At 50.1% G+C, this 25,463-nt stretch overlaps 1 protein-coding gene and 1 long non-coding RNA gene across 18 annotated transcripts in view; one reads left to right on the top strand and one right to left on the bottom strand.

Annotated features, from left to right (window-relative positions):
• Cacna1a (calcium voltage-gated channel subunit alpha1 A) overlaps positions 1-25,463 on the top strand; it is a 299,251-nt gene that overhangs the window by 147,000 nt on the left and 126,788 nt on the right. For all 13 annotated transcript variants that reach the window (NM_012918.5, XM_063277790.1, XM_063277793.1 and 10 more), the window contains 1 exon segment: positions 24,452-24,543. In NM_012918.5, coding sequence (NP_037050.3) covers positions 24,452-24,543 — 92 coding nt within the window.
• On the bottom strand, positions 663-24,458 carry LOC134483326 (uncharacterized). 5 transcript variants are annotated; one of them, XR_010060166.1, is made up of 4 exons: positions 6,599-24,458; positions 4,058-4,229; positions 3,593-3,698; positions 663-1,183 (listed from the first exon to the last, which is right to left on the bottom strand). It is a non-coding gene; the product is annotated as an uncharacterized LOC134483326 (long non-coding RNA). The 5 variants fall into 5 exon arrangements; XR_010060167.1 differs by having other exon boundaries at positions 663-2,655; positions 4,058-24,458; XR_010060164.1 differs by having other exon boundaries at positions 4,058-24,458.

Here is a 25,463-nt window from a genome sequence, read left to right as displayed (position 1 = left end):
GTCAAAACAAGAGTGATCCCAACACCCAGACCCTCATCCCTGTCTGAGCTTCATGCTGCACCTGGCTTCTTATGGCAGACCATGTCAGTTAGCTGACACATGGAGCTTAAATGACTGTGGAGTGTGTGGCCCTGATTGGGCCATCTGCATCTCCCTCTCCAAGGCTCAGAGGGCCTCAAGGAAGAGGAGCAGAAAACTGTTGGGAGCCAGAGAATGGAGGAGACGCTGCAGGATGGCGGGCTCGAGCTCACTGCCACTGCGGCTACCTGGGTCCCTCAGCACTCCATCATGCATGGAGTCAAGGACCTTTGAGACCCTACCTCTCCCTGAGAGACTACTCTTAGCTACTGTTTGGGGGCTCACCATGTCCTTCAGAGGTGTGGCCACTGATACGCTACACTAGAACCAGTAAATACCCTCCCGGCCATAATTTCAGAGAGAAGGGCACCAGCGGGAGTGGAGAGAGGGGAGAGCTGGGTGAAAATCACTACAGTTCATTGGCTGAGACTCTCAAACATATTTTTTTAAAGGATGGGAGAGCTGAGGATGTGGTTTAGTGATAGAGTGCTTTCTAATATGCATAAGGCCCTAAGTTCAGTCCACAGACAGACAGACACAGAGACAGGGTGGGGAGAAGAGAAGGGAATGCTTGAGACTAGAAATATTGTGGATTTCTGAGTCTTGTATTTCAGGCTGGTGGATTGAGGATACTCAGGCTGTAATGTCATCTTAAAGTTCTTTGGAAAAGTAGATGGGAGGCCGGAGAGCCGGCTCAGCAGTTGAGAGCGTTTGCTTCCGTTTCCAGCAGCCACATCCAGCAGATACCCACATAAATGACCATTAAAAACTTAAAAGTAGATGAAACAGAAGTATTGTGAAAGGAGAAGGATCTGGTCATGTGTTTCCTGTATGTACTGTTTCCATGGGAACGCCCCTGCCTGTCAGTGCTCCTTGTGTGTCTGGAAGGCTGGACTGAACTGTGGCGGCTGGCACAATTCCCCCCACGTCTCAGTGACTTACAGAGATAATATTATTTCTACCGGGTCCCATGGTCCAAATCAATGGGATGCTGGGTGTGGTTGGGCTCAGCTCCACCTGTCACACGGGGCTCCAGGCTTCGTCCATCTTGAGGCTTCATCGATGGAGTGGGATCTTCCACTGAGTCCTCCACAGTTGTCAACAACTAAGGGAAAAGACAAAACATGGAAGAAAGGCCTTAGAGAAAGTTCTAGGGCACAGTGTGGGGGAGATGGCTCCGAGGTAGAATGCTTGCCGGGCGTGAGAACCAGGGTCTGGATCCCTAGAGCCCGTAAAAGCTGGGCACGGTGGTGTATCTGTAACCCCCACACCGAGGACCAATCAGTGAACTCCAGGTTCAGTGAGAGACCTTGTCTCAGAAAATAAAGCGGATCCAGACACAATAGGGCATACCTTTAACTCTCGCCTTCAGAAGTCAGAGGAGCTCTGAGTTCGAAGCCGGTCTGGTCTACATAGTGAGCTCCAGGCTAGCCAGGGCTATATAGTGAGCGAGGTCCTGTCTCAAATATTTAAACTGCATATACAGAATAGAGGAAGAACATAGGAAGACCCCTGACATAAACCTAAGGCCTCTGCAGGCATAAGATGCACACACATGTGTGCATGCACATGAACATGTATACAAGCACATGTGGCACACACAGAAACAAAACAGTTAGGGTGCAGGTTCCGCCACTCTCCACCATGCCTCATCGGCCACATTCTAGCAGAGTGCCCAGGCATCGAGAACTCGGAGCTGCAGAGCAGATGGCTAGCCCACGCTGTGACCACAGCTGGCCTCCCTAGAGGGACACAGCCAGCTACCTGGCACAGACTGTGTCATGGTGCTGTGGCACAGGTGGCCCCCCATATAGCACACAGAGCCCAGGCCTGTTCCCTCTGTAGCAACATGACATCTACCTATTGCCCGATTGGGGGCTTCGACGCCATCTTGGCTCCCTCTCCCTCCTTGAATCTTTAGTCACCACATTCATCACTCTTGGACACAACCCTGTCTGTCTCCATCTAATGCCCATCTGTGACAGAGGCTTGTTACCTCTGTACTGCTGAGGTCAGCGTCCCCTCAGGCCTCCACCTGCTCCGAATTACTGCTGATTGAATACTCTGACTCCGACTCTGACCCTCTTCCTCCCCACCTCCCTCTTCTTCCTCCTCCTCCCCACCTCTGGCTTTTGTGGTGGGGGTTTCACTATGTGACCCAAGTTGGCTTTGAGTTCAATATCCTTCTCTCTTGGCCTTCTAAGTAGTGAGGTCACCAGCATGCACCATCATGTCTGCCCCAAACATACCCTTCTTGTCACATGATCACTTGAGTTAAGTCTTGTCACTTCCCATTTTAGTGTTGCCTACAGAAGCTGTTTTCGAGCCCTCCTGCCTGGAGAACCCTTTCTAGCAAATGAATCTTACTTTCCATTACTGACTGAAGAGTAATCTCAGACCTCCAGAAAGTCCGCCGAGAGGAAGAGCCCCCACACCTCTTACTTCCCCCGCTGTTTGTCTCATGTGTACCATGTGCTTCCTCCTCTTCCAAATTCAGAAACTGAGCAGGTGAGATGGCTCATTTGGGTAAGGTCACATGCCACCAGGTAGATGACCTGAATTGATCGATGGGACTCACTTGGTAGAAGAAAAAAAACTGATCTTACAAGTTGTCATCTGACCTCTACACATGCCCTGCCTGTGCACACATACAAATAAATGTAAATTTTAAATCTAAAGAAAGTAAGAAATTGATATGGCCACATTACTTTTAAATGTACCTCTAAAATGCCATTTGAACCCCAATGTGAAAAGCAAAAGAAAGAGGTGTTTCTAGAAAGAAAACAACTTTCTAGAAGTTTCTCTGCGCCCATTTCACTCCTGACTCCTTGTGCGTAAGTTGGTCCATGATACTCCTTGGAATAAACCAGTTGACCTCACAAACTTCCTAAGATGATGGCTCTCAACCCTCCTGATGCTGTGACCCTTTAATACAGTTCCCCATGTTGCGGTGACCCTCAACCATAAAATTATTTTTGTTGCTACTTCATAACTGTAATTTTGCTTCTGTTATCAATCATAATGTCTGGGTTTTCTGGTGGTCTTAGATGACCCCTGTGAAAGGGACAGTTGACCCAAAGCAGGTCATGCCCCACAGGTTGAGAAACACAGCTCTTAAGACCAAGGACAAACCCTGCCCTGGCCATGCTCTCCCTTCCTCTGCTCACTGGCCTGCCTTCCCATCCCCCTTCAGCCAGTCTGCAAATATTTTTGGGGGGCATCTACTGTATGCAGGGCAGCTTCTCCAGGTTCCCAGGCACTATTAGATGAGTTCTAACACTCAAATAGTATCTAGCAGAAGGGAACTGAGTGGATGGTAAACGTAATAAGATATATAGTAATTAACTCATGCTCAGTAGTGGGAGCAAAAGAAAACCAAGAAGGAGCTGAGGGGCTTGAGAAAGGGTCTCCTGAGGGGGCGATTTCTCTTCCTGCTTTGGTGAAGGGTATGGGAGCAGGGTGTTGACCATGATGAATTGGGCTGATAGGGCTGGTAGCTTACACCAGTGTGTACCTGTCCGTCGGAGCAGGCAGAGGAACGGTTGGTGTCAGTGTAGAAATCAAAGGCCTGCAGATGAAATGGGTGTTGGTTTTAAGAGCAAGAGGAGGCAGGCGGATCCCTGTGAATTCAAAACCAGCCCAGTGAGCTCTACACCGCAGTGAGCTCCAGGCCAAGGCCTCACACTACACAGTGAGGCTATGCCCTAGGGTAAAGGCTCACTTGTGCAGTGGCAGACCCAAGACGTCACTACACAAGTATGAGCCTTCACACCAGCCACTCTCCCTCATCCCCTCCGCCCAACCTTTGTGCCTCCAGGTACCCAGAAGGTGCAGGCCGAGAGCTTGAGTGGCTAAAGGGAAGTGTCTGCTTCAGTGCACTGGCTCCAAATGCACATAGAAGGTCTGACTGTGACTCATCCCCCCTCTGCATGACCAGCACCTCTCTGTCCTAATTGCAAACCCGCCCTTAAGAACTCACTTTGAGGAACTGGGCTGGGAGCTGGGCCTCTTCTTTTATCTTCTGCTGCTGAGTGTTCAGGACAGACAGGAAAAGATGGCCACAGCTGGAAGGAAGCTTGGACTGACCACTGAGCATCCCTAGTCAATTCGGTGAAGATGACTCTTTGTGTACTCTTGTACAAATAAATCTGCTGCTCACGAAAAGAAGCCATAAAGAACAAGAAGCTGAAGATGGGTCAGGCAATGAGTATCTGGCACTCAAGTGAGGATCTCAGTCCCATCCTCAGGACCAACACAGAAGCCAGATGGGGCTGAAGAGCTGGCTCGGTGGTTAAGAACATTTGCTATACTTGCAGGGGACATGGGTTCAGTTCCCAGCCACCCACATGGTACTCACAAACATCTGTAATTCTGCTTCTAGGGGATCTAAGGACAAGGACAATGCATGCGATGCATATAAACTCATGCAAGTACATACATACACATACAAAATAAATGGGTGTGCTGGCGAACACTTTTAATCCCAGGACTCAGAAGACAAAGGCAGGTAGATGTCTTGTGATTTTTAGGCCAGCCTGGTCTATGTAGGGAGTTCAAGAACAGCGAAGTGACCGAATATTTTAGAAGAGGGAGAGGGAGAGGGAAGAGGAAAGATGGGGTAAAGGGGAGGAGAAGACAGGGATGGTGTTGGGGAGGTTGTGACAGGTGGATCCCTGGAGCTCAGTGGCTGGCCAGCATGGCTGATGGGTGAGCTCCAGTCTGAGAGGCCCTGCCTTAGAAACTGCCGAGTGGCCTGTTCCTCAGGAACCATCCCAAAGGCTGACCCTCCACACACACGCACCTGCCCACATACACAGAAAAATTCTAAGGGCCTTTTTATTCTTTTCTTTTCTTTTTTTTTTTTTTTTTTTTTTTTTTTTTAGTTCTTTTTTTCAGAGCTGGGGACCGAACCCAGGGCCTTGCGCTTCCTAGGCAAGCGCTCTACCACTGAGCTAAATCCTCAACCCGCATTCTTTTCTTTTATTAGATACTTTATTTATATTTCAAATGTTAGCCCCTTTCCTGGTTTCCCCTCTGGAAACCCCCCATCCCATCCCCCTATCCCCTGCTTCCATGAGGGTGCTCCCCTACCCACCCACCCACTCCCTCCCGCCTCCCTACCCTGGCATTCTTATTTTAAGAGTTTTTGTCAGGGTCTGAGAGAGTAAAATAGGTTGTTAACTGCAGAAGAAATGGAATTCACACATTTGCTTCTTTTTTATCTTTTGGAGGGGAGACGGGTTCTCATGCAGCCTACGCTGACTTGGAATTGCCTATGTAGCACAAGTTGGCTTTGAACTCACTGTGCCGTTGAGCACGACCTTTGCTCCTGTCCTCTTTCTGGAATTGTGCTAGTGGTAAACACAGGGCCATGTGCATGGGAGGCAAGTACCCTACCAGTGAGCCACAGCCCCCCAGTTCTTGGCTGCTTTTTCTTGTTTGTTTGTTTTATGGTAGGGTGTCACTGTGTAGCTCAGGCTGCCCTGAAACTTACAGTCCCCCTAAATGCGATTACAGGCAGGCACTACATAACCAAGAGTTAACAAGAGGCGGGGCTGGGGATTTAGCTCAGTGGTAGAGCGCTTACCTAGGAAGCACAAGGCCCTGGGTTCGGTCCCCAGCTCCGAAAAAAAGAACCAAAAAAAAAAAAAAAGAGTTAACAAGAGGCACACCTCAGTGGACAAGAAAGAATAACATCCAGCATAGTAGAAAGCATACTGTTCTCCACTACTGGGGGAAAATACCTGAGGCCAGGTCATTTATAAAAAGGGGGGGTTTCCCAGATCATTTCTCTGGAGACTTCAGAGTCTCAGAGCACGCTGCTGGTAACCACAAGGGCTTCTTCCCACACCTGACCATGGCAGAGGACCCACAGTGACCCAGACACATCCTGTCCATTCCAGTCCCTCTTCCTTTTCCTGTAACACCTTCATTGGGGGTCCACAGCTCAGGATCTCATCTAACCCGAATTACCCTCAAAGACCATGACTGTATATACATTTGGGGATCAAGTTTCCAACCGGTGTGTTTTATGGGACACTATAAAACACCAGAGGAGAGAGAAAGGCTTGACTTCAGGTGAGAGCCAGCCAGCAAGCAGAGGGAGCAAAGAAGGTTCTCTTGGTGTGGAGTGGGTGAGGGTGTGGGCATGGGGTGGAAGGTGCCGGGTAGAGCACGTTGTGATACGTCTGTGCTTTGCACTCGCAGGACAGGTTTAACATGCCGAGTGGTTACTGGTAGACTTGTACTGTACTGAGCATTATAGTAGTGGCCGGAGACACAGACATCAGGAACAACCCTGAGGCTACTAGAAGGCAACTTGTGCTGGTTGAAGGACCACTTTCTCACATGTTAAAACAGAGACTGATTGCCCTGGCAAGCTGGTAGGATGCAGTGGTACAAACTATAATCCCAGCACTGGGGAGATGGGTATCTATATGAGTTCCAGGCCAGCCAGAGCTACATAATAAGGCCTTGTCTCAAAGAAAAAAGAAAATCTCAACTAGTGCTATTACCCTACCAGGTGTCTCTCCACCAGGTCCTCTTCCTCATGACGGTTAGTGTTTAGCACCCCAAATCTCAGCTCAGAACCCTCTTGCCACTGCCAACCCTCACTTCTTAACCATAATTTAATCCCACCATTCAGGAAAGCCAAGTTCCCAGGCCTCAAGATTGTATCAATGAACCAGTCTCCATGGCAATAGTCATGAATGAGCCCAGCAAGGTAACCTGGGAGATGGCAACATGAATGAGATGTGGCCCGTTGCCATGGAGATGTGCCGGATGGAAAAGCCCCAGCTAGCAGGAACACGTCACGGGGCTGGAACAGTCAGTGTGAAGTTGGTGTATCTATTTTCAACCCAGAGTTACAAAAATACATTTTCATAAAGATCACGATCCGCTCCTCCCTCCTCCTTTCTCCCTCCTCCCTCCTCCCACCTGTGTGCTCACCCTTCCCACCACTCAGCCGAGGCTCACAGGCATCTTTCCACCCCATCAAGGACACCTCATGGGATCAACCTTCATCACCTCCCTGGGTACTCTTTCCTTGGGGAGCCAGCCACATCTTCTACATCCATGGATGAATTTGGGAAGGGCATTGTAATTTTTAGGGTAACAACCGTTAAGTCAGGAGCTGGAGCGATACCTAACAAGATGGCCTGAGTTTGGAGTCCCAGAACCCATGTCCAAGACACGGTACCACACTCCTGTAATCCCAGCGCTTCCATATCGAGATAGGACTCAGAGACAGGGCACCTCCCAGAAGCTCACAGACCAGCCAGCCTGTGGACATGGAGAATCAGAATCCCTGTCTCAAACAAGGTGGGAGGGAGAACCAACACCTGAGGCTGTACTCTGACCTAACGCCTGCTTTTGGCATCCATACAGCTAGAACACACACACACACACACACACACACACACACACACACACACACACACACGCCACTCTCAATCATTTTAAAAAGAGAGAGAACGGGCCCAAAGAGTTGGTCATTGGTTAAGATCACTTGCTAGTCTTCCAGAAGATTCAGTTCCCAGCGCCCACTGTAGAACCTAGGACTCCAGCTCCGGGAATCCAACACCTATTTCTGATGTCCTTGGGAAACTGCACTTATGTGCATAAACCCACATACGTAATTGAAAAATAAAAGTAATCTTTTAGAGAGAGGAGGGAGACTAGTTAGAAAGCAGTTAGCCTGTGTGAGGACCTCATTGGGTGGATTAGTTCCTATCTGTCAACTGCAAGGCAAGATGTTCCACAGTGGCACACTGTTCACAGACATGCTGGACCCCAGAGGAGGACTCCTGGACGATGGGACTCAAGGCATAAGGCATCTTGGAAGCCACCCCAGTGCCTCACCCCGTTTCTTCTTGCCCGTGTCACATATATATTCCTTCAACTACATCAGGGTTTCAGCAAAGGGCTGGGTATAACTCCAGATTGCGTAGACTGGGCTGTGAAATTAACTCCGGTTCACCCATCACTTGTGATATCTTAAGAGATACTGAACACCGGGAACAAGCAGGCTCTGGACGCATGCCTGCTGCCCCAGCACCGGGGATGCTGACTGAGGCAGGAGGATTTGAGGCCAACCTAAGCTATACAGTGAGATTGGAAAACCAATCAATCAAATCTAATACTTTTTTAAAGGAAGGAAGGAGGGAGGGAGGGAGGGAAGGAAGGAAGGAGGGAGGGAGGGAGGGAGGGAGGGAAGGAAGGAAGGAAGGAAGGAAGGAAGGAAGGAAGGAGGCAGAATCTGTAGGTACTAATAGCAGTTTTTAGGTCACCTACGGTGCACACCCACCATTCTAAATTTTTGTTGTTTTTCAAGTTCCTCTGTGTATCCCTGGCTGTTCTGGAGCTCTCTCTTGTAGACCAGGCTGGTCTTGAGCTCCCAGATCCAACTGCCTCTGCCACCTGAGTGCTAGGATTAAAAGCATGTGCCACCCTTTCTGGTCTCTAAAACAGTTGCTTTGCTTGGCCTTTCTGGCAAGCTCATGGCAGGGAAGGTGTGTAGCATGCTTCTGTGGTGTAGATGAAGATGTGATGGTCATTTCCTCATCCAGAATAAACTGTCAAATGGGAAAAGAGACAAGGTTCAGGGGGTGGCTCCCCCCTGTTTGTAAATGCAGAGGCTATCTATCCAGAAGTCTCCATAAGAACTCGGTAATTTTGAGTTGGGTGTAATGGCTCACACCTGTTATCCCAGCACTGGAGAGGCTACAGCAGGAGGATGGCTGTTAATCTGGGGCCAGCCTGGAAGACAGCAGCCTTATCTTAAAAAAAAAAAATTCTAATCAGCCTGTCAATGTGAGGCCCTGAGTTCCACCCCCAGCGACTAGGCCCGGTGGTGCACACCTGTCATCCCAGGATCCCAAAGGTGGAGGCCTGGGCCAGATGAGATCCTTTCTCAAGAAAACCATACACATCTCCCAAAAGTGGGCACATGTTTGTCTGGGCAGAGGGCCTCTGGGGGTGCAGAGGAAAACCCCGCCGCCACACTTGCTCTTCCTGAGTTCCATGTGCTCTTCCTGAGCTCCGTGTCGTCTCTGGGGGGTTCTGCCCTCAGTGTAGAGCTGCATGCCCGTTGGATGCTGGGTGCCAGGGGGCCCTGGACTCCCCAGCAGTGCTGGCACTGAGGCTGAGGACGTGCATCAGATGGCAGGGACACCAGGCGGCTGGGACACGAGATTGATACAGAAAACAGGATGTGTGCTCTCCTGTGCTACACACACACAGGCTCGCGTCCTGCATGTGTTCAGGTCGGGATTCAAACAAATGTCAAGGAAATTCACTGAAGGCCAGCGGGGACCAGACGGTGCTTGAGGGATGCTGACTGTGTTTGAAAGCACAGGAGAGCCACAGAAGGGTCTGGGCCAACGTCTACCAAGTCGGATCATGTTAAAAGCCCTCATTATGTTAAACTTTTGTGAGCATTAAAATGGGTGCAAATGTGTAAGACTCAGAGTGTCCCAGAACATTCTAGAAGTTCACTGAGTACATATCAACATTGACTGTAATGAGTCACCTCACGACATTTCAGCCGGTGATGGGCTTACATAGGATGGGACTGGTCCCGTGAGTGTTGATGCTACTTAAATATTCTTACCTGGCTGGGGTAGGGCTTAGCAGCAAAGCTTACCTTGAACTGAAGGAGGACCTCAGTTCTCTCCCCAGGGCCCGGGGAAGAAGGGAAAAGGAAAAGATGGAGCTACAGTTACGAGGGATGCTGAGATAGGAGGATTGCATGTATTGGGAGCTAGTAAAATCCTGTCTCAAAATACAAAGTATCAAAAGGAGCTGGGTTTGGTGGTACACATCTGGGACTCCAGGACTCAGGAGGCAAAGGCAGGAAGATCAGGTGTGGAGGTCTGGAGTACATGAGACTGGCTCAGAAGCAGAGGGAGAAGCTGAGGTGTGGCTCCGTGTCAGAGCACTTACCTTGCTTTACACAGGCCCTGAACTCAGTTCTTAGTAAGAATAAGCTTCCTTAGACCTAGTAACCCCTTAGTCCCCGGCACGCATGAGTTGAATGTTTGTGGTGACACTGGTGTGTAACAGCCACTCTACTCATACAGCAGTCATGTGTGGCACAGTGACACAACACCAGTAGCAACAGAGTGTGCTTCTGGCTGGGAAGGAGAGAGAAGGAAGGAGGAGGGTTGAGAAAGAGAGAGGCCAGCATTCCACAGTCCCCAGTGACCACACACACACACACACTCGAATGCATGCACACATGCACGCACGCCACCTAATGCGTGTCTGGAGTATATGGTCAGTCTGAGACTCCTCAGTGCTCAGTATATCTTTCTGGGTATATCTTTCTACCTTTCCAGAGACAGGGTGAGACAGACTTATTGGCCTGTCATCCCTCTCCACTAGCTGTTAACAGGGTACCAGTGTGTGTGTGCGTGCGTATGTCTATGTGGTGTGTGTGTGTGTGTGTGTGTGTGTGTGTGTGTGTGTGTGGTGTGTGTATGTGTGGTATGTGTGTGTCTGTGGTGTGTGTGTGTGTTTGTGTGTCTGTGGTGTGTGTGTGTGTGTGGTGTGTGTGTGTCTGTGGTGTGTGTGTGTGTGTGTCTGTGTGTCTGTGATGTGTGTGTGTGTTTCTGGCAGTCCTTCCACCAGGCCTGGTTTGTCCAGGCCAGAGCTCTGGCCCTGAGCTCCACCACCAACCCTTTTTAATTTTTACTTTAAAACAGGATTTCACTAAGTCACCCAGGATTGGCCTTCAACTCACTCTGTGCAGTCAGCCTTTGAACTTGTGATCCTCCTGCCTCTGATTCCCGAGCAGGGGTAGCTAAGACTATAGGCCTGCACCACCGGTCCCAGCTTGGGTATCATGTGATAAAGCTAGGAGATCGGCACTTCCAGAATCTTCTCCCACCTAGTGGTCATTTCCTGTTGACTGGATGGCAGTGTGCTCACCACAGACCAGGACTGTCACATGTAAATTTAAAGAGATTGGTGGGCTTTGGGGGTGGGGTGGAGTAGGGAGAGGGGAGTTGACACTTGATTCTTAGCGGTGCCATCCTTGAAGTAGGCAAGAACCGAAATACTGAAGCTCCGCTTGGAGGAAAAGCTGGGCACTGACGCGAGAACTGCTGTGCTCAGCAGAGGGCTGGCTGACGGACCTAGTGGGAGGGGCGAGGAAACTATTTTTTGCTAACCCAAGAACTAAAGCAGCTCTCGCTGACTGCGCTTCTCAGTCTGAGCCGCACACCTCTCTCTCGTCTTCCCTTCCCCATTTTTGATCGGTACTTTGCTGACTCATGCCTTGGAGCTGAGTGGGGAAGGCAGACTGGCTCATTGACCTTTTCCCCCCTCCCTTTAGTGACTCAGCTATGATTCACATTTTAATTAATGGGTGTTGGGGGATGGGGAGGGGGCCTGCTGGGACCAGGGCAGCCTATCCAATCGCACCTTACCCCAGGTCAGGTACAAGAATCAGACCTGAAAGAAGTGGGTGCCCCCAATGTACCATGAATCCCTCCTGATTCTGGGCCCCCTCTGGGACGCCAAGATCCAGGGCAAGTAAATATGAACACAGAGCTGCAGTTTGGAAAGTTAGTCTGAGGTCAGGATGGAACGAGGCTGGAGCTCTCCTGGGACAGCTAAGGATCATGGGAATGTGCTGCCATTTCCTGGGCAGCTTTTTGGCTAGCAGCTGGGGTCCTCATCTGGCCTCCTTCCTGGAAACTTGTCAGAGCCAATCACAGGCAGCTTTACTCGGAAAAAGAGAAGTCTCAGCCAATCACAGGCAGCTTTGCTTAGAGACAGAGAAAAGTCCTATGTGGCTGCTTCCTGGGCCTGCTCAGCACTTTCCGTGAACAATCAAGTATGAGCCTCACTCCTTATGCCAGCAGGAATACTTCTTAGATCTTTCTCCATCCTCCTGAGAAGGAAACTGAGGCTGGGTTTCCAGCGGAGACAATTAAGGAAAAAGTGGGAGGGAAGGAGGAGGGAGATGACTCAATTGGTAAAGTGCTTGCTGGGTAATCATAAAGACCATCCTGTTTGTGTGCAAATGACTGTGTGTGTCTGTGTGTGTGTGTGTGCGTGTGTGTGTCTGTCTGCGTCTGTCTGTCTGTCTGCGTCTGTATCAGTGTCTGTCAACACACACAGGTCTTGGAGGTCAGAGGATAGCTTGGGCCCTGAGGCCTGGCACCTTTTCTCACAGAGCCCATTCCTTTTTAGTGGACAGGTAATATTCCACTGTACACAGGAAACACAATTCCACAAGGAATGACCTAGAGTCACTGCAGTTTTCTTAATTCTGAGGTAGGACCCACCCCAAACTGCTAACAATTCCAGCTGAACCTCCAGGAGACAGAGAAAGACCCAGCCTCTGCCAGGCCCTCCCTGGGGCACCCACTCCACAGCTGAGCCTCTGGTCAGGGGGAGCTGGGCTCTCCGGTTCCCCACGGAAAATGACCCAGTTTGAAGCAAAGCTGGGATTATTGAGGAAAGTGTGTGTGTGTGTGTGTGTGTGTGTGTGTGTGTGTGTGTGTACACATATGTGCTTCTCTTCTGTCTGTACTTATGTGGAGGTCAGAGGACAACTTGTGGGAGTTGATTTTCTCCTTTTACTGTGAGGATCCTGGGGATTGAGCTCAGGTCACCAGACTGGGCAGTTAGGACTTTTACCTGCTGAGCCGCCATGCCAACCCAGACATTGCTTTAGTACAGACACTGAATGGAGAAACAGACACCCGTGCACACTTAAGAAAGGACAGTTGTACACTGGGGGTGTTTTGGTGGCCTTTGAAGTTGCATTGCCAAAAGGATTTAAAATATCTTAGGGGGTTGGGGATTTAGCTCAGTGGTAGAGCGCTTGCCTAGCAAGCGCAAGGCCCTGGGTTCGGTCCCCAGCTCCGAAAAAAAAAAAAAAGAAGAAGAAAAGAAAAGAAAAAAATATCTTAGTGTTCCTATTTGCATCTGAGGAGCTTATCTGAGTAAGATGGTTTATGAAGAGCGATGGCTAAGATGAGGCAAAAAGGTACGTTACCCAAGGACTCTGTCTTAGGGTTCTCCAAAGGAATGGAACTTATAGAATGGAGGGGGGAGGGATCTATTAATATGGCTTAAAGGGTGTGGTCCAGCTAAGCCAACAATGGCTGGCTATGAACAGATGGTTCAAGAATCCAGTAGTTGTTCAGTCCACGAGGCTGGATGTCTCAGCCAGTCATCCATATACGCTGGAGTCCTGAAGAAGTAGAATCTAATGCCAGAGAAGGAATGGACTTGCTTGCAAGGCAAGAGCAAACAGGCAAAGAGCCAAAGCTTCCTTCCTCATGCCCTGTCTCTAGGCTGCCAGCAGGAGATGTGGCCCAGATTAGAGGTGGATCTTCCCACCTCACATGAGCTGCATTAAAGTTGTGCCTTCCCACGTGGAAGATCTGAATTAGAAGTGGGTCTTCCCACTTCAAATGATTCAGTTGGACAGGGATGTCCAACCATTTGAGGGTTTTAGTTCATTCCAGATATAGCCACGTTGACAACCAAGAACAGCCATTACAGACTCCCGTCTACCCACAGGTCAAGGAACATGTTTTCCTGGACCTGAACAGGGCTCTCAAAAGTGCGTGCGTGTGTGTGTGTGTGTGTGTGTGTGTGTGTGTGTGTGTGTGTGTGTGTGTGTGTTTAATGATATGTGTACCTGTGTGTCTGTTTGGAAATGTGCATGTGAGTGCAATGCCTGTGGAGGCCAGGAGGGGGCACCAGATCCTCTAAAGCAGGAGTTGCAGGTACTCCTCAGCTGATCTGTGGGTGCTGGGAGCCCGACTCAGGCCGTCTGCAAGGACAGCATGCACTTTTCGCTGCTAAGTCATCTCTCCAAGCCCTGACCATGGTTTTTAGTCCCCTGGTGAGATGAGCAAACAAAGAGATAACTCAAATGTATTTTAACTGAGCAGGGGTTCCTGGTACTCGACTCTTCTTACTTAAAATGTCTCTTGAAACAGAGAAACTGGGGTGATAGTTCCCTCTGGGAAATGCTTGTGAGGGCCTGGGTCCCATCCCCAGCATCACATAAGGAACCTGGAATTTCAGAAAGCATCTTTAACCAGTGCTGGGGATGCTTGCTGGCTGGCCAGTCTAACCAATCAGTAGGTGCCAGTGTGAAGGACATGAGCTTGGCCTCAGGCCCCTTTATCCTCTGAACCATCCTGCTGGCCTCATTGAGTCAGGGTGTCGTTCTCAACTCTCAGGGACTACAAGCAGGTTCTGGAGTGAGAGGCCCCTCCCTGTCTCAGGCCATGTTACCTCCTTATTTTCCTTATCAGACCATTTTAAAGAAATATAATTTCCTGCCCCCTCCTCTGTGTTTGGTGCCTTCTGCCTGAAAATCTGCTCTTGGCTTATTAGCTGTACCCTTAGGGAACTGACCCAGTCCGGACTCTCTAGCCGTTGGTTCCCAGTGCTGTAAGCCCTGGAGGACCTTGGCAGATAGCAACAATAAAACAGACAAGGCTATGGGGTCTCAGGAGTGAAGTCAGTTCTCTGTCCTGGAGACCCGTTGGAGGTCCAGCCCTGCAGGAGGAACTAAGGTCAGGGAAGGATCAGGGAAGCACTGCCCCTCCCTGGATGTTCTGGTACATTCCCTAGCCAGACACTAACCAAAGATGCAGCCCCAGCACCTACCCTTGGGTGAACCCAACCAGGAACTGAAGCAGAGCATTCTGGGAGTATAGACCAGACACTTACCCGTATCCAAACCCAAGGTTTGAGGCAGAGATGCAGTCCCTGGACCTACCTTTCGGCAAACCCACGCAGAAAGCAAAGTATTATCGGGTCTGTAGTCCGCGTGGCTCCACCACACAGCACAGCTGATTGGAGAACAGATGGAGGTTGTCACGGCCACACCCCAGCTGTGAACAAGTATTACCTGTGCAGAATTCACTAAGTGTAACCGCAGAGTCGCACACTACGTGCATTGATCCATTTCCGTGGCGATGACCAAACACCCAAGGCTGGGCAGTTTCTAAAGGCAACAGATTCTTCAGTTCTGAGTTTGTTACAGCTGAGCTCTGGTAAGGGCCTCCAGAATTCCTCCATACAGTTGGTTGGTATCATAGGGTGTGGGTGAGGGTCGGTTATATGGAACTAACAGACAAGAGAAATTCCTGGTCTTGCAGTTTCATACAGCCCTCTTGGAAAACCTGAGGAGAGTCCTATGAGAACTGTGACCTCCCACTGGGCCCTGGTTTTTAAAGGTTCGATGATCCCGTCATCCCCGATGTACACAGAGTTGGATGACGTGGGATAACAGGATGTGCAGGCAGCCCATTTCTTTGGATGTGTTTGGAACCCTTCGATTCCTTAAGGCTCTGCCAAATGTCTATGAATATGGTTGTCCCTTTCTTTCTCTCTCCTCTTTCTGGGGATGTATGTGCTTGAGTCAGGGTCTTACTCTGTCTCTGATGCCTCCTTTGAACTCCTGTTCCCCTCACCTGCGTGGGACACTAGTACTACATTCAACACCTGCCCCTGTCATTGAGAGCTTCCCTCTACACTGTGTCCTCTTGATGCTAGCCTCTGTGTAGAAGGCATGTTTTCCCCTGCCTGGCTTACGGCACTATCTCCCCACCACTTCCGCCTCACTTCCACCTCACTTCCACCCTTCTCAGACTCTTGGGACCCATTTCCTTCATCCACACTGTGCAGCCTTAGTAACCCTGGCACCATGTTGCAGCTACAGGGCTGCTTCCTCCAAGGCCCTATGTAGTGTTTTGAATATGCTTGGCTCAGGGAGTGGCACTGTATGGAGGTGTGGCCTTGTTGGAGGAAGTGTGTCACTGTGGCGGTAGGCTTTAAGACCTTCATCTTAGCTGCCTGGAAGCTAGTATTCTGGTAGCAGCCTCCTGCACCATGCCTGCCTGGATGCTGACATGCTCCTGCCTTGATGATAATGGACTCAACCTCTGAACCTGTAAGCCAGCCCCAGTGAAATGTTGCCCTTGTAAGAGTCGCCTGGATCATGGTGTCTGTTCACAGCAGTAAAGCCCTGACTAAGACACCCTGGCCCTTCTTAAGAAAACTCCACTTTGAGAGGCTCAGAAATTGCCCCAAAGAGAAAGAAATCCTTTCATTTGCCTTGTTAACTTAGAAGACGAAGGGAAAGAAGTATTCCCCGCATGTGGGTGCAGTGTTCCAGTGGGTGAGCAGTCAGAGGGCCTCAGGATGAAGCAGAGAAACAAGGGACAGACCTCATGGCACCATCAAGACTACAAGCTCTATGGGGCTGGGGATTTAGCTCAGTGGTAGAGCGCTTACCTAGGAAGCACAAGGCCCTGGGTTCGGTCCCCAGCTCCGAAAAAAAAGAACCAAAAAAACAAAACAAAACAAAAACAAACAAACAAACAAACAAAAAAACCAAGACTACAAGCTCTGAACCTGAGTAAAGGCAGAGTTGTTGCTTTTCCCTTTAGGAGCCTGAAGCTAGAGCTTCCTAGGCTGTGGTACTCACAGAGAAGCATGCACATCCTCCCTTAGACCTAAAGTCATCTTTAGAAGATGCCCAGCACTTGACACTGTGCAGGGCTGCAGGCCCCTGGGTGGTCTCTGCATCATCTGGGTAAAATACATGCCTTTGCACTTTTTAAAACATACTCAACCCCTAGTTGATGAGAACCACAGGTCTAAGACCCAGGGATCCATTGTGCCTAGTGGCATTAGGTCCAGGACCCCTTTCCGGGAACCGAGGAACATAGTCACACAGGGCATACTCAGGAGCTGCCCGGAGTCCATGCAGGGTTTACCTCAAGTTTGGAAAAGGGCATCTGTAGGACCCAGGCCTAGTGAAAGCCCCAGACAGTCTGCCCAGTGGCTCCTCCTAGACGGCACTTCAAGCATGGTTCTGGGTGGAAACAGACAGCAGCAGTGCACGATAGTGAACTTCATCCTATGAATATCAGTTACAGATAGATACTGTCAGAGGGCAGCATGTGATTTGCAAGGACACATTCCAGCAGGACCAAATTAAACTCAACATTGATTGCCTAACAAGGCAGAATTATAAAAATAGAGTTGAAAGGCCCAGGAGCCTGGCTCGAAGCAGAGGGCCAGCCTAAAGTCACCAGTGAGGAACCGTGAGCATGGCGTGCGTGACGGGACCCTGGATTCCATCTTCCCAATACAGCACAGACCAATACTGCAAAATCTTAGCTAGGAGCTGAAATGCAACTGACATTTGAATGGATGACCTAGAGAGGTGCCCCGCTCAAGGCCAAGGTGAAGCAGCTCTGTTTGCCTCATTAGTTAACTCTGAAGGTTCTAAAAAAGATTTTCAAGACAGTTTTCCAGAGACGGGAAAAGGCGAGGCATCTCTGTCCACCTCAGTACTAAAAACTGCTACCTGAGGGTGGCAACATCAGGAAAGTTCAGCACTGAAGGATCAGAAACCCAAGGCCAAGGCCAGTTGCCTCCCCATGCCCAAGGTGACACTTGCTGGCTTCGTCCTTACAGGGCAGAGGGTGGAGACACCCCTTCACCTGAACTCCTTCTTTTGACATGGTCTCACAATGGCTGACCTACAACTCACAGATCTGCCAGCCTCAACTTCCCATATGCTGGTATTAAAGGCCTGCGACACCATTGAGCTCTGATTTCTTCCTGGCTTAACCCCTTCTCCCAGGAGGACTAGGCTCCAGCAGACGTGTTTCTTGGGTCCTGTGTAGAGCAGAAGGTAGATTTGTACAACCCCACACTGGCCAGATTACTGAGGGACAGCCATGCTCCCGGGCTTCACCTGGGACCATGAGTACCGAGACTGTGAGTCTTAAAAGCAGGGGTCTCACCTAAGCTGGGGTAGGGAGTCACAGCAGCTCCCATGATCTCCACAGCTTTCCACATCCACTGCCTCTTCAGCCGTCAACCTCACTGATCACTCCAGGCTCCAACCCCAAGGCTTTGCCACATGCTTCTCTCCTCATTCACAAGGGCATGGTAATTACGGCCCCTGTTACTACTTACTGATAGGGGACTGGAACACGGCGCACAAACCCCAGGTCATGAGTTCAGATCCCTAGAACTCGTGCAAATGCAGGTGCACCAGCTCCCAGTCTGATGGCATGAGCAAGGTAGAAGAGAGACGGACAGTGGGATCAACCTCTGGCCTCCACCTGCATGCACCACATGTGGGGGAGGGGAGTGGAAGAAGAAGGAAGTCCGTGCTTACTTCCCACTTCCAACCAGCAGAGAACAGTGATGCTCCTCCGCACAGCCACAACCCAGGGGAAGCCGATCCCGAAAGAATTTGGCTGCAAATAGCATCAAGAGGTGAGCATAAGGCAGCAGCAGCCAGCATTCCAGAGGCTCACACACATGCCAGAAACTCTCCACCTATAAAGGAAGGAGTTACCGTCTCCAGTTTACGGAGGAAACTGAGGCTCAGAAACATGAGATGGTGGCCAAGGCTACACAACGTGTGATCAGAACAATTTGGATCTGGACCCTTTGAAACCGTCATTACAGAAAGTTCGGAGGCCGCTTGATTGTAGGATCAGATCTGCAGTGCGGCCACACCCTATGGAGTCTTTCCAGCTTCTTAATCGTTCAGTCTCCCTATGGCCAGCAACAGTTCCAAGATGTCTTCCAGTCATCATATCTAGACACACACAGAGCCATCAGCCACAGACAGGAAGAGAGGGGGATGTTTCCTGTCATTGACTCTTCTCCAGGAGAAACTCTCTCCCATAAGTACCCAGCAAACCTAGTTGGGCTCTGTTATCATGTGACTAGGTCATGTGACCAGCACACCCATAGCAAGGCATTCAGAGGGGAAAAAGTCCAGTGCTGATCATTTTCTCGGACTTTGCCAGGAGGCACACTCTGTCACCAAGGGAGGGTGGGAAGTGGCTTGAGTGGTTCGTGTAGCCTATGAGCCTTTGCTTTAAACTTCGTAGCCTCCTGTCTCTCCTAGAGGAGCATGTTATCTCCACAGTTGTGAACCTTTCCCTCACCACCATTCACGCATTCAACAAACATTTCTCGAGTACCTCATGTTTGTCAAACATAACTTTAGGTCCTGACAGGAATCCCAGTCCTTCCAGAGTGGCCATGCAGGGCCATCACTGTCCACTGTAATTTTGCATGGTGAAGGGAATGCTCTGTGTGCCCGTGGGTGGCTATGTGCGCTCCACATGTGACCACTATAGCTGCTTTTTTTGGTTGTTGTTTCTTTGCTTAATTTCAGTCATTTCAGATGCACACTTTAAAGCTATAGGGAAGCTATTAACCCAGCATTTGGAGGGACAGAGTCAGTCTGAGCCACTCTGTCTCCATAAGTAACGGGTGCTTTCGAAATCCCATAGTAAAATGCAGCTTTATGTGGTTACCTGTGGGCAGCTCAGCTCCTGGAAACCAAGGGGCGTGCCATCGGTATCCTCCCGAGATGTGTTAATACATGTACCCAGGGACTGGGGAAGTGGCTTAGCTATCAAGGACACTGGCTGCTCCTACAGAGGACTCAGCACCCCACATTGGAAAGCTCACAACTGCCTGTAATTCCAGCTTGTGGATAGCCAGTGCCCTCTGCTGGACGCCACAGGCAACTACACTCACATGCCTATATACAACTAAACACACATACACACGATTGATTGAAAATAAAACAAATCTTAAATAAATCCAGTACTCTAGTCTGGCCTGAGAGCTCTCTCTTCTCACTGGTGTTGTGGGTGGCTTCCCTCTGTCTTCTGTGTCCTGCTGGTGCTGCCGAATGCCAGTGACCTCCTTCTCAGAGACCTTTGCCCTTCCCTCAGGATGCCACTGTCTTCCACGTGGACTTCTGTATCCTCATCCTCTTTGGGCCTTGACTGTCCTGTGCTCTTCCTGCGGCATTCTCCAGAGGGCTGAGATGGCCAGCCCTCACCACATACCTGCTTTTACTTAGTGTTTCTTCTTCAGGTGTCCCCTTTCCACTATTTCTGTCTGCTCAGGGGCCCTCGGGAGCCTATAGCCCTATCCCTTGTCATAATGTACCACGTACCCACAAAATATTTAGGGAGCACGAGATGCTACAGGACACTGCCAGAGAATTGTCTGTCCTCTCAGAGAGGAAGAGGGGTACTGCTCCGGGCATACAGGTCTCAGTTTGGACCATGGTTTGAATGCGGCGAGGTGAGGAAGAAGAGAGGCCAGGAAGTCACAGTGTTCCTGACACCTGAAAGAGAAGAAAATTGTCTTTGGTGGGTTGGGGGGGAGAACTCAGTGAGAAACAGCAAGAGCTGAGCCAAGCAAACTCTCATGATTTTGGTAGAGAATTTTCTTGGAAGTCTCACATACACATATTTTGTGTGTGTGTGTGTGTGTGTGTGTGTGTGTGTGTGTGTGTGTGTGTGTGTGTTTGTGTTGAGTCTGTAAAAGTTAGGCCCAGTTCTTCCTCCCAGCCCCCATACTCTCAGAAATAAGACTCAGACTCAAAATATATTTACAAATACTTTGGCCATACAGCTAGGCTCTTCTCTAACTAGAATCACAACTTAACGATAACCCATTTATGTTAACCTGCATTCTGCTAGATGACTGGTTGTTTACCTGTGCACAGGTACCATGCGTCTGTCTTGTCATGTCTTCCCGGATGCATCTCCCACCTGGCTTTAACCCAGAATTTTTTCTCCTTCAGGATGGCCCACCTCCCATTTCCTGCCTAACCCATAGGCCATAGGCTTTTTAAGTGTGTGTGTGTGAGTGTGTGAGTGTGTGTGTGAGTGTGTGTGAGTGTGTGAGTGTGTGTGTGAGTGTGTGTGTGAGTGTGTGTGTGAGTGTGAGTGTGTGTGTGTGTGTCTTTTTAAAAAAAGAAGGATCTCACTATGTAGACCAGCCTGGCCTGGAACTGACAGAGATCCACCTGTCTCTGCCCCCTGAGTGCTGGGGTTAAAGGCCTAGCTGTGGTGCCTGGCACCACCGGAAGGCCTTTAACTCAAACATTTCCAGCTTAGCACACCCGCCCTCAAGTCCTGATATCCCCGGGAGCCTCCTCCTTCCTAGATTTTCCTACCTCCATTGGTACCAACTCTTTGACCCACACCAAACCCTGGCATCACCTTAGTCTCTCCCTTTCCCACACAATTCTCACTCCCTGGTTGGATGCTGGAGAAGTTGGAACTCTTCCCCACCAGGCTCTCCCCTTAGCTGTTCACTGTGGCGCTCCCCAAAAGCCTGGTACCTAAGTTTCTGTTGAACGAACAAATGAGTGCCTTTGTTCTCCAGCGAGACCCTTCCGCATCCAAGCAGTCCCCTGAGGGTCAGGTTCTGCAGGGTGGGCAAGTGAAGCTGTTCACACCTGAGGTCCTGAATTCAGGTTCCCTCTTAGTGTGACTCAGATCTTGGTATACTGATTTCTGCTGGGTCTTGGCATCCTCCTCTGTAAAATGGGCCATGAGTGGCTGGCAGCCTCAGATGCAGGCCGGATACAGCGCGCCCAGGCAGGCTCCCTGATGCATAGCGTTAATGGCAGCTATATATAAACCAGGGCCTCCTTTGTACTCCCACCGCCTCTGCCCTACTTCTAGCCCTCATTACGCCGGCTGCTCTCAGCTCCTTCCTCACTCGGGCTTCATCACCACCAATCTGTCAAGCTTGTCTTCCTCTTGCCAGCCCTAATCATGTCCTGCCTCTGCTCCACAACCTCCTGTGACTCCCGCTGTCCACCGGGCAGGCAAGGCACATCCTGATAGTCCCCAGGTTGCACTCCCGATTCCTACCACCCTTGGGGAAGTGGGTGCTTCCAAGCCCCTGGGAGCCAGCTGAATCACGCTCGGCAGAAGAGAAGCCAGTGCTTGGGCTCTCCTGAGGCCTGGGCCAGCTAAAGCCAAGGTCTCAGGGTGAGCACACTTGGGGCAGCCCTGAAGCCTAGGTCTGAGAGTGTCTGACTGTGCCCTGGATCTCTTCGGCACTGTGCTCCACTGTTGGGGGTCTCCCTTTTCCAGTTTCCTGCCTCCTGATTCAGGAGCCACAGAGGACCTTGATCTTGGATCTGTGGGCCATCCTTGGGCTGATTTCCTATCGAGCACCAGCCCTGCCCATGCCCAGTTCTGATTATCTCAGGCTCTGGCCCTGCCCCCACCCTGGTATTTGTTTTAGTTCAAGGGTAGACTTGAACTCCTTTTGTCTTTGAAGAATAGTGATGGGGGGGGAGGGCTGGAGCAGAATCAGCAGAGAGACTGGGGGGGGGGGCTGCAGTGACACAGGGCTTTGCTCTGAGAAAGGTCTGAGAAAGCGAGGGGCAAGATGGGGATCCTAAGACAGTGCAATTCCAGTTGGACACAGTGTTCTGTGCTTGTGGTCTCTGGGAGGCTGAGGCAGAATGATCACAGGTTTAAAGCCAGCTTGGATTACAAGTGAGAACCTGTCTCAGAGAGGCCAGGGGTCAAAGGAGGATCCCAGTGGCAGGGCTCACTCTGCATGGCTGTGGTCTTGGACCCCATCATCAGTACCACAAAGAACAATAATTAATGCTAATATTTTAGAGCTGGAGCTCTAGCCCAGAGGCAGAGTGTTTTGTAGCTGGGAATGGAGGTTCCTGCCTATTAACACAGCACTTAAGGGGAGACAGGAAAACTGTCCCCCTTCCAAGACCAACAACATGGGCTACAAAGTAAAAACTTGTCTTAAACATATGTATGGCATATATATATATATATACATATATATATATGTAATTTAAGACGTGTGTGTGTGTGTGTGTGTGTGTGTGTGTAAGTACAAGTGCATCCCTTTAATCTCAATATACCTCGTTCAATAGCAGGGGAGAGATCTTGTGTCTAACAAGGGCAAAGGCAAGGGTCAGCATCTGAAGGTCGTCCCCTAACCTCCTCGAGCAGCCCGTGGCACATGTACGCCCATACACACAATCCACAGGAGGTTGTCTGCAGGTTGACATACATAGCACCCCAGTCCACAGGAGGAATGTGGACCCGTTGTTTCAGTACGGCACTAGGTCATCCTGGAAGCACGCACTGTAGATAACAGAGAATGGCTGAACTTTGCGCCATGGCTGGTCTGTTCTCTTCTCCCTCCACTTGGGATGAAAGTCAGGGCCTTGTGGATGTTAAACAGACACTTAGACACTGAGCCACACTCCAGTTCTTCACTGCGGGATTCTAGGCAGGGACTCTACCCCTGAGCCACACTCTGTCCCAATCTGGATAAGAACCCTGGGATGCTGCCCCCATGTGATAAGGAGCTGTACTGATGTAAATGCCACCATTTCCCTTCCAACCCTGTCTTTCCCGGTTTGCCTCCCTCACACGTTTTTTTCTCCTCAGTACACATCACTTTGACATTTGATGTGTTTACTGGGTTCTCTCAGCTTCCTCAACACACACAGACCCTTAACTCCTCTGTGCGTGCCAGGCAACAGCTTCTGTCTGCACAGAAACAGGAAAGCCGGGCTCAGGAATAAAGTGGTGCTTGTCAGAGGAAATCTGAAGGAGCCCAAAGAAAACTGCAAAGTTGGGGTGAGCCAGGCATGGTCGGAATCCCGGCGTTCAGGAGGTTGTGAAATCAGAACAGCACGGCTCAGGCCAGCTTGTGCTGTGTGATAAGATGGTCTCTTGAAGAGAGAGAGAGAGTGTGTGTGTGCGTGCACGCGCGCTCGTGCACGCGCACGTACATACGTGTATACTGAGGCAGGAGGATTTCTATGAGCTCAAAACAGCATGAGCAGGGTTGGGGATTTAGCTCAGTGGTAGAGCGCTTGCCTAGGAAGCGCAAGGCCCTGGGTTTGGTCCCCAGCTCCGAAAAAAAAGAGCCCCCCCCAAAAAAACAAAAAACAAAACAAAAAAACAGCATGAGCTATATAATAAGTATGTTACATTGTCATACTGTTATATATACATATATATACATATATATATATACATTTGCTGGGTGGGGTGGTTTATGCTTTTCACCCTAGCACTTGGGAGGCAGAATCTGCAAGAAGATCTCTATGAGTTTGGGTCATCCTGGTCTACATAATTAGCTCCAGACCAGTCAAGGCTACACAGTGACGTAGTGTCTCAAAAAATTATATACGTGTGGACAGGCACACTTGCATATTTATCACATATAAGACAAGCATTTGGTGGAGGAAGAGAAAAGAGAACAGGGTGTCACTGGCTGTCTCTGCCCGTCTGTGTACTCCAGGCTAGCTGGCCCATGAGCATTTGGGACTAAAGGTATGTCCCCTCTCTGTGGGTACATATAGGCACCATAACATCACACACATACTTGGAAAGAAAGAGGGGGGTAATAAACCACCTCTCATTCCAAAAGACAGGAATTTTCACTGTCACTCAATGAGAGATAGAACTGACTTGGTGTTGTCTAGTCCCCAGCTGAGGTGACCCTAGCTTTTGTGTCTTACTGTCATTTTCTCCTGTAGCATCTTGGCCACTGTCGGGACGGAGTTTGATCTACGGACACTGAGGGCGGTTCGTGTGCTGCGGCCACTCAAGCTGGTGTCTGGAATCCCAAGTGCGTGAGTCTCCGTCCTTCTAGAAGACTCTGCTTAGCCCCCACCCCTCCCCATTCCCATCAGGGCATGCTCCCCGTCAGGGGTTCACAGGAACCAGGTCTACATGGTCTCTGGAAGCAGGTCAGAGGCCTCACCCCTTTATTGAGCGCCTATAGTCTCCCAGGCGTCATGCTCTGCGCATGTCTTCTTTAGCACCCAGAACCTATCATATAATCAATGCCACGTCTCCATTTTAGAAGTAGGCACAGAGGCTTGGGATGGCTGAATAGTTGGATTAGGGTCACATGAGAAAGAAGGGTCCAAGTGAGAGTTAGCAAGCAGAACTGCATGCCTGGGAGGTAGCCCTGTGGTAATGACTGTGCCTTTAGTACCTGTGAATGGAACACTGCACAGAGAGCCTCCAATGCTCTCATCTTGCCACTGTACTCAGTCGGTGGATATCCATTGCACAGATGAGAAGGGTGAGGTTCAGAGGAGTTCTTGACAGGTGGGTAGGTTGAACACAGGGACCATGCACACTTCCCTGCTTGCTTGTTCTCCAGGGATGTCTGGGCTTCACACCATGGGGAGGGCCGCAGCACAGGCTCAGGATTCTGTCCCCAGTGTTCCAAGCCAGACCAGATGCCGCCAGAGGGCTATTTCTAGCCCACGTTCTCACCTGATAGAAATCAGAAAGCAGTTGTTCTGGGCAGCTGAAGGATGGTTCAGTTCGTAGAATACTTTCCACAACCGTGAGGCCCTGAGTTTAGTGGCAAAGAACTAAAAAAAAAAAAAAAAAAAAGATGGGTGTGGTGATGTCCGTAATTCTAGTGCTGGGAAGTGGAGACAGAGGCTCCCTGGAGCTCATGGCCAGCCGGTTTCGCTGAATCAATGAGTATCAGGTTTAGTGAGATTTGAGGAAGACACCCGACATCAACCT

Source organism: Rattus norvegicus, chromosome 19, assembly GCF_036323735.1.
Source record: "Rattus norvegicus strain BN/NHsdMcwi chromosome 19, GRCr8, whole genome shotgun sequence".
Lineage (NCBI taxonomy): Eukaryota > Metazoa > Chordata > Mammalia > Rodentia > Muridae > Rattus > Rattus norvegicus.
This window is presented reverse-complemented; position numbering and strand designations above follow the sequence as displayed.